The 13,887-nt window shown below is 37.5% G+C and overlaps 1 protein-coding gene across 2 annotated transcripts in view; it reads left to right on the forward strand.

Annotated features, from left to right (window-relative positions):
• Positions 1–13,887, forward strand: part of CD180 (CD180 molecule) — a 401,296-nt gene that overhangs the window by 309,769 nt on the left and 77,640 nt on the right. For both annotated transcript variants that reach the window (XM_044063742.1, XM_044063741.1), the window contains exon 3: positions 4,614–4,780. In XM_044063742.1, coding sequence (XP_043919677.1) covers positions 4,614–4,780 — 167 coding nt within the window. The remainder of the gene's footprint in view (positions 1–4,613; positions 4,781–13,887) is intronic.

A 13,887-nucleotide genomic window follows, 5' to 3' on the forward strand; every position in this document is an offset into this window, starting at 1 on the left:
TCTAATGTAATCAAATTTATACCCAGTTTCTTTTAATTTGTTTTCTTGTTCTTAAGTGTTCCACATATCAAGCTGTGTTCTCTCGTCAGCTCTGTCTACCCAAATATCATTATTATTTAGCTACTTTAATAAATATTCAACCAAGTATCCTCCTCAGTTTTTTAACTCTCCAAATTTTTTTCTTCTGTTTCCCTTCTACTAATTTTTAGACTTTATTCAGTATTGATCACTACAACAGTCATTTTAATATTGCAAGCAGATTTTCTTCTATTTACCTTTGTCTCGTTAGTTCTATGACTTATAATCTAAAAATTAAAAAAAAAAAAAAGTTTTCGAGTTTGTTGTTAATTGGACACAGTTAACTTAAACTTAGTTGTTCTCGTAGATGAATCTTGTTAAATGCATTTAAGATGCAAGTTCCATCCAGTATGAGATAATTGAGAATTTCTTTAATTTCTGTATATCCTGTTTTGTAAAGAAAATGCCAGTACTAAATATGTACAGTTCCTCCTGTTTTGTATTAGTGTTTTCCTTGATATATCAGTTATATTACTCTCAATGTTCAACCATTCATATTGTTTCTTCCTCAACTCCTATCAAATTGTCAGCTGTTTCACTGGAGTGTCTCTAAGTAGATTCTCTATAATGAAATAATAAACTGTGATAAACAGCGATGTCAGATAAAAAAAATATTTAATAACAGGGTTAAATGCTACTGAATGTGTTTACAGATCTCCCCAAATATTAATCAATAAACTAGCTACTCTGAAAACGTTCACGGTTAACATTCATGAACATGTATTTGTAAATGAGAAAATGAACAGCTCTTTTAATGCTAAACTGTGCCTAATGATGTTATTATCAGGCCACCCACAGACAGTAAATTAAATATTGAAATAGCCAATGATGGCCTACAACTTAAACTTACAAACACTTAAGTAGGAAACATGTATAAATGAGGGTGAGCATGGGGGAAAATACTTAATCATGTGCTAAACTGACCCTATCCCTGCCATTAATCCCAGCCCTATACATTACATTAGAGAATACCTTTTCCATAATTATACCACTATTTTGACAATACTTGATCTGGGTTTTGCAGCTGGGGTTTACTGATACAGGGCTTTTTAAAATTGTAGAGCAGTAAACCCTTTCCCTAACAGAACCACTATTCTGACTATTGCTTATCTGGGTTTTGTAGCTGGGGATTACTAATATAAGTCTTTAAGTTATGGAGAAGTAACTCTTTCCCTAACAGTAACACTATTCAGATGATGCTTGACCTGGGTTTTGTAGCTTGGGTTTACTAATACAGGGTTTTTCAAGTTGTAGAGAAGTAACCCTTTCCCTAATAGCATCACTGTTAAGACAATGCTTGATCTAGAATTTGCAGCTCAGGGTTTACTGATATAGGGCTTTTTTAGGTTGTAAAGAAGTATTTAATATTTTGTGATTAGATCTTAATGATATTTAGTACTTTGCTCATTTTTTGTGTACAACCATTTGAGGTTCTCCCTTTTTTATATTCAACCTTTCATAATTTTATATACATCTGTGTGTGTGTGTGTGTGTGTGTGTGTGTGTGTGTGTGTGTGTGTGTGTGTGTGTGTGTCTAAATACACACACACACACACACACACACACACACACACATATATATATATATATATATATATGGTTTCACTTCATAATCTCGAAATGCTGAAATACTGAATTTCAGCATTCCGAGACCATGAAGCTGAAAATTTAGACTGACGAAAGTGCATAAGAGCGAATTTGAATATCTCGAATCCGCACTTATGCATTTCTGGTATATTGCGTGTAGTGTTATGATGCCTGAAATTGCAGGTGAGTGAGTGTTTGTGTGTGTTTTTGTACGTTGTATGTGTGGTTAAGGGTAGGGAGGTGTAAGTATTAGTGTGAATGTTGGACTTGTTGGTGTTTATGTATGTGTGATGTGTATTTGTGTGTGAGCGAGTGAAGAATGCCATGGTGTGAGTTTTTTTTTTTAATGTTATGTACGATCTTGGAGTTGGTATATATAAGTAAGGGGTGTGAAAGGGGGGCACAGCCCCCCACCTGGGGGGTGCAGGGGGGCTTGCCCTCCTGCTTATATGTACTATAGGATTGTGTGGTTTGTGTGCTGTGGGTGAAATGGTGTGTGTGTTATGTGGTGTATGGTGTATGTATGTTCGTGATTGTGGGTTTCGATATTGTGAATGGTTCGGCTTCATGGTCTCGGAATGCTGAAATTCGATATTTCAACATTTCAAGATTATGAAGTGAAATCATATTTTATATATTACATACACATACACACACACACACACACACACACACACACACACACACACACACACACACACACGCACATATACATTTTGTGTATTTGACCTTACATGATATAATTATATATATATATATATATATATATATATATATATATATATATATATATATATATATATATAGATCCATCTCTCTCTCTCTCTCTCTATATATATATATATATATATATATATATATATATATATATATATATATAGATAGATAGATCCATCTGTCTATATATATAGATATCAGTGCAATAAAATCACATTGATGTGCAATTTCACATGCATTGAGAAACAATTCTACTGCAAAAAACAAAGAAAAACATTGTTTTTGCAGCGGGGTAAGCCCGCTCCCACATTCCTCGATAGTTATATATACTAACTCTGAGATCACACAAACATGGGGAAGGGCATATTCCCGAAACCCGTGAATTGTTCAATCTCAGACACCTGTTGGTCAGATGGTTGACTTAACAGCTGTCAACCAAATGTGCATTCGCTCATAAGTAAACCTCTGTATCTATGTGTATGTATATATATATATATATATATATATATATATATATATATATATATATATATAAAATGTGTGTGTGTGTGTGTGTGTGTGTGTGTGTGTGTGTGTGTGTGTGTGTGTGTGTGTGTGTATTCAAAGTATTGAATACACAAACATTAAACTGCTAAACATCGATCCCGAAGAATGAAAAAAAAATGTTTTTTTTCCAAGTGGTCAGCCCCCTGCACTTCCCTGCTCCATATCTCCTGAAATATATATATATATATATATATATATATCTATAAATATATATATATATATATATATATATATATATATATATATATATATATGTATGTATTTATATATATATATATATATATATATATATATATGTATATGTATATATATATATATATATATATATATATATATATATAAGTTCTCTCTGCAGTGGGGAAAGGGCAAACTATTCAATCACAACTCTTAATGATCTGCCACAGACATAATGCTGGCAAAAGTGATCAAATGAGTTTTGATCTCTTCTGTTAGTTAAAAAAATATTTGACATTAGGAAAATTCAGTTGTATGTATGTTTCCCAATTGACAGACCCAAATATCATCACCAATGTTGACACCTATGTCTTTCAATAACCAACCCATAGAAGGGGTCTAGTGCTTCAAATATTTAAGTGTAACCCTAGATGCTATCATAAATATGTCTATAGATCAAAAATATGAAAGACAAAATATAGTCATCCCACTTTGAATGCCATAAAATCTCCCACCACCACACTCCAGAAGAAAGGCATGCCCTGCAGCCTCAACTTGGGTATATCCAATATTTGCATATATGTCCCTGTTGAAAAAAAAAAATCAAAGACCTACAGATTCTCACCAGTAAAATATGCTCTTTCAGCCTCTTCACACGTAGCACTGAGAATATCAACTAAGTGGTTAAAATACAGAGCAGATTTACTCTCTTTTGGCCTTATTCATAAAGCCCTCTATATTTACTCAAAAACCCTATAATTCAGAGGTTGGCAATAAAGCAATCCCCTTATCAACTTCATTCTTAAGGCAACAATGCCACTGTTTACTAGGCCCATAAACTCCCTTTCTATTACAGCCCATGCATTCTCCATCCTTGGGCCCACGTTGTGGGACTAACTCTCAAAGGAAATCTGCAGCATCACAGATTATAACATCTTTAGAGTGGAAGTATTAAAGTTACTTCAAAAGAAAACCTTCTGATCCTGTTTTGCATACCCAGCTACAAAATAAGCTTATGTAATCCATGGCTTCTACTCTGCCAACAGTTTTTATGCTATGTCTGCATCACACACAGTCAAAACGATGAATCATAAATGACAGGCTTTTTTGGGTCTTAAAGCAGTGTATAATACGCTTGACTTTTGTAAATATGTGTATACTTTGCGTCTTTTCATATTTTGAACCTTTCTGATACTTTGTACTTAAACATACACTTCATAAATGTGAAATATTTATAACCAGCAACCAGTAGTTGCGCATAAAGATCCAATAACCCAAGAATAATTGCAAATCAAACGTCATGGAGAATGAGAACAGTCCACAGTGAACCAAATGAAAAATTCCAGTGTAATCTACAAAAATAATTAATTGCCAGTCAGCAGCAAATAAAATGTATGTATCATGAAAAATACATCCATCTCATTTTTCATTCCATGCTTAATGAAGTAAGTGATTCACAGTGTGTAATGAAAAATGTATGCATTTACTATAGCAACATATTTATTTTGCAGGTTGTTGCAGAGAAAAGCTATGACTGTTCAGGGCTGGGAGCAACACGTGTTCCAGAAAGCCTTCCACCTACAACAGAAACTTTGGACTTCAGTTTTAACAGTATAACGGCACTGTATAACTCAACTTTTTCAAGGCTAAACCAACTGGTGTTCTTAGATCTGACAAGGTAATTGCTTAAGAAACTGCAACGGGTTGGGGGTGAGCAGTCAAGTTATTTGTACATGATTGAATTGGAAATGAAAAATATAACTCTAAATGAGAGAATAATGTTTTATCCCATTATATTCCCTCTTTACAGCTAAGTAAAATCCACTCTAGCTTCTGAAAAAAAGCAAAAAATAATTGTGCTTGACCAGTTAGGTAGAAGTCCATGTTAAAAATAAATCCCAAGTGTCACCAAGATATGTTATATATTTCATACCTAAATGATTTTTGCTGTGTGTTTGTATAACATATTGTTATACTGATATAACATAACATAGTTACCAGTCCAGACGAGAGCTGCAGTACAACTAACATTTCCTCACTGCTTCAGAACTTGTAGTGGTTTTCTCCCCTAACAACATATTAACCTAGTTACTATCTTAACAGTAGATCTAATGCTTAATAGTTTGCTTTTATTATATGTCACAAAATACAAGGTATTACTCATTACTGATTCTGATTAACACTGTTCTACTGACTTGTATTCCACTTAGACATATTGTATATAGTGTAAATACTTTTGAATTTGTTCTTACTGCAATGTCAGTTGTACAAACTCTGTACTTATCCTCACTATGCAATTGTGTTGTCACCATAGGCATTTTATTTTGTTGGACTGTTAATATTACTTAAATATGTCTTTTTTTTTTCTCAACTACTGTTAAACTTTGTTAACTACATCTTTTAACTTTTCATCTCACTTTGTAATTTGTGGAGCTTTTCTCCCTAGGACTCTGCTGAAAACAGACACATGTTGTCCAGTCGAACTATCCTGGTAAACAAATGTTAAATAAAATAAATAAAAATAAAGATATAGTTAGCTTAATGCACTTAATCTCGCTGAACCAGCATCCTTGAGTCCTATATACAGTTTATGCCAAAGCATTACTTTTATTTCATTAAAAGTTAATGCCCAATCTAGATAGGCTACTTATTTTGTGTTTATATTATTACCAAGAATATCTTTTAGTGCATTTTTCACCGTGACTTTAATTTTTAGTAATTGACATTATCTCGTTCTTTTATAGCTTACAGCAATGGCATAGAGGGAAAACTATAAGACAGATAACCCATGTTTGATTAGCAGGGAAGGTTCTTGACAGCACAGACAAGGAAGACGAGCATGGCTACACTCAGCGGGATGGATGTTGGAGGCAGACATCACATGCTACTGCTGAGGTAGCACAGAGCATGCCTACACTCAGGGGAATGGATGGTGGAGCCAGACATCACATGCTACTGCTCAGGTATCACAGAGCATGCCTACACTTGGGGGGAGGATGTATGGTGGAGCCAGATAACACCCTACTGCTCAGGTAGCACAGAGCATGCCTACACTCAGGGGGATGGATGGTGGAGCCAGATATCACATGCTACTGCTCAGGTAGCACAGAGCATGCCTACACTCAGGGGGATGGATGGTGGAACCAAACATCACATGCTACTGCTCAGGTAGCACAGAGCATGCCTACACTCAGGGGGATGGATGTTGAAACCAAACATCACATGCTACTGCTCAGGTAGCACAGAGCATGCCTACACTCAGGGGGATGGATGGTGGAACCAAACATCACATGCTACTGCTCAGGTAGCACAGAGCATGCCTACTCTCAGGGGGGATGGATGGTGAAACCAGACATCACATGCTACTGCTCAGGTAGCACAGAGCATGCCTACACTCAGGGAGATGGATGGTGGAACCAGACATCACATGCTACTGCTCATGTAGCACTGAGAATGCCTACTCTCAGGGGGGATGGATGGTGGAGCCAGACATCACATGCTACTGCTCAGGTATCACAGAACATGCCTACACTTGGGGGGAGGATGTATGGTGGAGCCAGATAACACCCTACTGCTCAGGTAGCACAGAGCATGCCTACACTCAGGGGGATGGATGGTGGAGCCAGATATCACATGCTACTGCTCAGGTAGCACAGAGCATGCCTACACTCAGGGGGATGGATGGTGGAACCAAACATCACATGCTACTGCTCAGGTAGCACAGAGCATGCCTACACTCAGGGGGATGGATGGTGAAACCAAACATCACATGCTACTGCTCAGGTAGCACAGAGCATGCCTACACTCAGGGGGATGGATGGTGGAACCAAACATCACATGCTACTGCTCAGGTAGCACAGAGCATGCCTACTCTAAGGGGGGATGGATGGTGGAACCAGATATCACATGCTACTGCTCAGGTAGCACAGAGCATGCCTACACTCAGGGGGATGGATGGTGGAACCAGACATCACATGCTACTGCTCAGGTAGCACTGCGAATGCCTACTCTCAGGGGGGATGGATGGTGGAGCCAGACATCACATGCTACTGCTCAGGTATCACAGAGCATGCCTACACTTGGGGGGAAGGATGTATGGTGGAGCCATACAACACCCTACTGCTCAGGTTGCACAGAGCATGCCTACACTCAGGGGGATGGATGGTCGAGCCAGATATCACATGCTACTTCTCAGGTAGCACAGAGCATGCCTACACTTAGGGGGATGTATGGTGGAGCCAGACAACATGCTACTGCTCAGGTAGCACAGAGCATGCCTACACTCAGGAGGATGAACAGTGGAGTCAGAAATCACATGTTACTGCTCAGCTAGCGCAGCTTCTCTGTGGAGGAGGGGGGGGGTGTCAGGATGAGTGCAAAAGGTTTAAGGAGGAAGTGGGTGTGACCATCCAAACCACTCATGATATCTGTTGTATGCAAATTCAGAGGAGCATGCCTGCATGGACCAAACAACATAGGCAATACTTGCAATGACATAAATACACACATCACAACCAGTAGTGGATTTAGGCCTTTCATACTAAAACTGTTCTCAAAACTATGAAGGTTGGTGAGGGTGCAAACAACCATGATGTCTGTGTGTACACATCTCCAGATAGCTTGGATCTAGATACTCCCCACCACTAGAAAACAAATGGGCATCCTGTAGGGAGAGGACTGATGGCCAATAGGCAAAAGGGGAAAAAAGTCACTCCCCATAATCCAGCTCTCACAGGTAAGAAGTCTGGTCTGGTATTCCTCTTAGACTATTACAGTGGACAGTTATTTCTCACTGAGAATGTTATTTGCCATCCTTGTTCATTTAAACATCCAATAAGGCAGATAGATTCAGTTATCATCAGGTGAGGGACATCATTTTTGCTGTACAGTAGAGCCCAGCATGTGTAGTAGTTAGCCTTCAAGAACATAGCTTGGCAGGAATGATTACTCTGGAGCTACATAATAAAGTTCATTAACATGTGGACAGCTGATCTTTCCCAGCAGCAAGACTAAATATAATGAGTTATCACAATCTAGGCCATCTTTTTACAACTAAATTCATACTACTGGGAAAATTCAGGTGTCTATCTACATAGCATCATTCATCAATGGAAAACTGGTTCTGTGGTTGTTTTTTATGCTTTTCATATGGTGGCCATATATGTCTATCATAATTTCGGTATTGTCTGGTTCCCTGGCATTCATTATAATATGAATACCCCCTAGGAATGAGATCCAACAGTGTAACCTCCCTCCTGTTATTGTGAGTCCCCCTTTCTTAGGCTGGTGCTTGTTTTTTTTACACCCATGACCAGGCTAAGGACTTCACTGTCTCCCAGGACATTGTTACACTCTCCTGTAATTAGTGATAGTGTGGTATGGCAAATGCAGTGGATCTGTCTGTGTCACCATGAACTTTATAAAATAGACATGATAGTTTCTATAAGACAATATATCAAATGTTAACATAAATGAGAAAATATGGATTAAAGTGAGAAACTTTAAATCAAGTAGAATTAAAAGTAGTTTCAAAAGCTATCCATAGGCTGCTGATGGACTTAATAGCAAACCATTCACAAATCATTACTTGACTGTTATTACTTTGCCATGTCCATGGACTGTTTTAGTCCCTGATCAGAAATAAAACCAGTTTCAACAGTTTTGATACTCAACTTGGTTCATTTATAAGATCTGGCAAAACAAATTAATCAATCCAATAAAAAAACAAAACAGACACCAGACAAGTACGGGAAAGAACCTCCTGTTTGACGTCTAGGCTAGGTTACATCCAGTGAACAACAACCAGTCATAAACTTGCCTAGACCAAAAAAGAAGAACAAAATTAAAGCACTTTATTTGCAAGGAGTAAGCTTCCTTGCACCCCTAGGAGGGGACAGCTGCTTAAATTTATATATACCAACTCTATGATTACAGAAACTTGAAGAATGGATAAATGTCCCAAAATAAAGGGATAGCTAATGGTGCACAATCATTGTACCATAAGTGGTTTCCAACTGAAAAGCAATGATCAGTAAGTTCAACTTCCCCAAGCTAAATTCAAACAAATGCTATTCCAGAATGTTTAAGCTTGATGACATATATGAAAACCTAGGAAACCAGAAAAAGAATATTAGGTAATTAGATTAAACCACATAGATTTGTATAAAAATACATAGAACCAAAGGCATAACCAAATAAAGTATACATGTATAATGCTGGAGACGAAATTTTCAGAATGCTCATTTAATTTTATCTGTATTATTAACTTTTAGGAGCCACTGCATAATTCTGGCTTAAGGTATGATTTTACAGTTCCAGTGCAAAATGACTTTTCTTATATGAAATTACTTTTGAGACAGATTTATGCAAAGACAGTGTATTCACTCATCAGATGAGGTCCCATAGACGGTATTTTGCACATCTGATACACAAATGTTGAATATTATCAAAGCTATGGAAAAATATTTACCAAATTAATGTTGGCTCACAATATTGGCAGTTATGTTTTGGGATTAAATAATATTTGTCTTAGACATATGACATGAATTCTGAAGTGTCATTCTTCAAATTCTTCATAAACAAAGAACAGATACAAACACATAGATGGTTCATCTGGTGCTTGTGTCACTACCCTATTTGGTACCCCATTTTAGGGGCAAAAAACCCCATAATTTTCCACATGCAAGATAAAAACGTGCACTGAACTAATTACTCAGCGTGTGTGTTTGTAAAGGCACATATTCTCTACTTTTCTCTCTCTTTTTTTCACTAATTTTACTTAAACAGATTTATTTGCATATTGTGCTGCATCTTGATTCTGGCATATTGTAATGCTGCCCCTGCTTCCATCAGAGCCAACCCCTAGGGGCCTCCTCTTCTACCCTGGAGTGAGACCTCCTTCCCTGGCCGCAGCCCCTGCCTCACCTCGGGGGACCCCCCTGTGTGAATATTGAAATAGAAATGCTTCTCTTCTTTGTACATTATTTCTAGTACTTGTGCTATATTTATATAATGTTTTTCATATTTCGTCATCTACCAAGGTAAGATAAACTATCATTTATTCATATTGTATCTTTTTTAATAATTATGTGTTCTACGACTCTTACATTATTTATATTCTTGTTATCTCTGATGTTCCTGGGTCTTGTCTGAATATGGAATACTGATGAAGGGTGTTTGTTTCCCAAAAGCTCTTCTATATGCAGTAAAGCAAGCGTTTCTACTACTTAGATTTGTTTTATTTTCATACGTACATTTATCCAGTGTGGTCAACTGCAGTGAATTCATGTTCCTGGTGGATTGTCTTGTCTGAATATGGACCCAGGAGCAGTACACTCACCCAGTTTACAATGAAATGATAAACAATCTGTGATTTCTGCCATCAGTGTATGAATGTCGTCTCTTGTCTGAAGATACTTTTATAGGGACAGAAATTTGAACAGTCACTCATTCAAGTGATGTCGTCCACTAAATGGTATTTTGAATATCTGATGTAAAAGTGTTACAAGGAAATAATAGCAAAATTGAATACATAGTCATATTCTCCCCCCAATATTCTCACATCACAGTACACCACACCATCTAGTCACATCAGCCAAGAACAAGTCCTCAGAACAATATCTAAGGCCAAGAATGCTATGTTTATGGGACAAGATTACATGCCAGGCTGCATACTGATCAACCTGAAACATGACATGTCCAATTCCTTACAGAAGCTGTTCACTATCAGCCTCAGAACAGGCTTCACGCAGGATGAATGGAGGATAGCAACAGTCATTCTGTTTCACAAAAGTGGGGCTTCAACTGACTTGGGTAGTTACAGACCCATAAGCCTGACCATCTGTAAGATTTTAGAATGGATCATTATGGAATCAGTATATAAGGATATAGGTAACCTGGAGACTCTCAGCCCAATCCAATTTGTATTCATCAAGGGCAAGTCCTGCCTACTTAAACTGGTTGACACCTTCAAAAAAGTTACTGAAGTAATGGCTGAAACAAAACCATGCACACTGCTTATCTAAACTTTGCTAAGAAATCAACACTATCCCACACTCGGGTATCACAGACAAAGTCTCCAAGCTAAATATCAATCCCTGTGTAACTCACTGAATAGCAAACTGGATCAGAAATGAACCCAGGAAGTTATGCTGGGTGGCTATACCTCCTCCAAATGACCTGTCACTAGTGGTGTAGCCAAGGATTCAGTCCTTGGATCACTTCTGTCCATCATTTGGTTCTTAGAGGGCAAACCTAATATTAAGAGTGTGTGGCTAACCAAGTTTGCATATGATTACAAACTCGGTGCCATTATAAACTCACCAGTGGAAACCAAGATCCTTCAAAAAGGCCTGTCCCAATCAAATTGCTGGTGTCAAAACCATGGATTAAAACTAAATGTCAAGAAGTGTATAATTGTATCCTGGTAACTAGTACATTGACAACACACCCCTGAAAATTGATCCCATATTTAGGAATCTGGGAACCTATGTTGATAATGAATTGTCTTTTCATCATCATGTATATACTGTTGTTAGGAAACATTTTTTCATTGAGCAATGCATATCTACTAGTAATGGTATTGCACCCAGAAATCCCCGGATTTAATTTTTCAACTATATTCAGGATTCATTATGTCAGTCATTGAGTGCAATGTCCCTTTCACTAAGTACCTGCCCAAACGTGTCAAAACTGGAATGACTTCATTGTTTTCTCACTAAAAAAAAGCAAGGGCCTAAATCATAAAAACTATGCTTACCATCTCAAAGCCTTTTCCTCTTCTCAGTATCATACAGGCTACTGAGAGGTGACCTCTGCCTTCTGTATAGATTTCAACAGACCCTGTTTTGTCAGATCTATTACACATTTTCAAGTCTAATGGTATCATAAACACCTACCCAAGGGATTAATATATTTTGCAAAATAAATAGAATATGTTAGAGGGATAAGTTTGTACCACAGAGTGCCACATCTTTGAAACTATGTTCCACTCCACATAAATCGGAGTACTTCTTTTAGTCTATTCAACTGAAGTTTGGATGAATGGAAGATTAACTACAACCACCTCTCCCCCCCAAGTTTAGCACCCCTGTCAGTCATGGATAGGGGAAACATGCATATGTACCAGCATATCTTTGTTTGGCACTTCTCTTGGCTATTTGTCTTCAAAATATAAGGGCTAAAAGCTATCACAGGAACATAAGACTAGGCTTCTTAAGGTTCATAGTTAATTGGCAGCCTATTTGCCCTTGTATGCCATTTTAAGCCTAGCCAATTTCCCTTCCCATTGTAAGACTCAAACCTTACATCTTGTATTTGTAAGGTGAGCACTTTTCCAGTATATCAATCTCCTCAAAGATCAGTAGCCTAGTAACTACCTATGAACTTGCAACTTTGTTACTTAGTAATACTCTCATTATGTCTAAAGTTTCAGTATGAATTCCATCTTAAAACATGATTCCACAGTTGGTGTGTGAGAAGGCAGTTTCTTTCAGAATAGCATAGCAAAAGTGGCAGAGTACGAGGAAGGGACATATTGATGATATACTGAAAATGCATGCTCACCATGTAAAGGAATCACAAAGTTATGGTCATTTGTTCAAAGTCATTTATGAAATCAATGAAAACTAAAATGAGAATTACTCAGGAAGCAGCCTCTTGGTAAAAAGTGAGAACAGTGTGTGACACAGGGATGATTGTGTTATTTTGTCTAAATACTTTCTTCTCTTTACTTCACAGTGAAGTTGCAGTTGGCTCAGTCAGATCAGCTTCTTCATTATCCTGAGTATAATTTGTTGATAATGAAGAAATGAGCACCTCCAGAACCAGTCTTAATGGGTGGGACTAGTAAGTGCAATTGGTTGACAGAGAGATTTTGTGCATGTGTGCGTGCGTGTGTGTGTGTGTGTGTGTGTGTGTGTGTGTGTGTGTGTGTGTGTGTGTGTGTGTGTGTGTGTGTGTGTGTGTGTGTGCGTGCGTGCGTGCGTGTGTGTGTGTGTGTCTGTGTGTGTGTAAACGTCAGCAAGACAAAGCACTATGCAGTTTCCAGGAATGTTTCGGACCCTACTACATGACCCCATACAGTGCAGGGCAGACATACAATTGTGCTTTGTGCCCATGCCCCATACATTTCCACTGTCTAGCATTCACATCACTGTTGACTTTCAGGGCAGAATAGCCATAAAGCTGTGTCTGGCCAAGTGTGGCATGGCTTTATTCTCTGCCTAACAGTACTCAGATATACTGCTGAAATGTACAGCATACAGTGAATGTGCAAACTTAATCTATGATCACGTGTTCCTCATTGTAGTCCATGCAACGTATAGTAATGAATGATTCTGATAATGAGTCACATGTCATGGCTAAAATATATTCCACTTATGCATCTGATACAGAATGTGAATGACATTTATGAATGTGGCTTCCAGCTTGTTGAATCCAAACCACATTGGGCCATATCAATAATAAAAAAAATTAAGAAACCCCATTTTAATTCACTGGCAGAAAACATAAAAACACTGGAACAGAGATATAAAGCATTACCTTTTATTTGACCAACAAAGGTTAAATATTTAAGCACTGTATCTAATAACTGTAACTTCATAACCAGGGACAGTGATTTTTGGTTTTCTTTCCATTAACATGAGATGAAATCCAAGAATTATATCTGTGCTTTATAAGAATTTCCAGTCAGTAAAATGATTTCACTAAAATTTCCTTTTGCATCAGTATATATTGAAAATTAAAACAGATTCTAAGCAAGGAGCGCTCAGTAATCCAAGCCTG

Source organism: Protopterus annectens, chromosome 2.part2 (genome assembly GCF_019279795.1).
Source record: "Protopterus annectens isolate FY-2018-M chromosome 2.part2, PAN1.0, whole genome shotgun sequence".
NCBI classification, from domain to species: Eukaryota; Metazoa; Chordata; order Ceratodontiformes; family Protopteridae; genus Protopterus; species Protopterus annectens.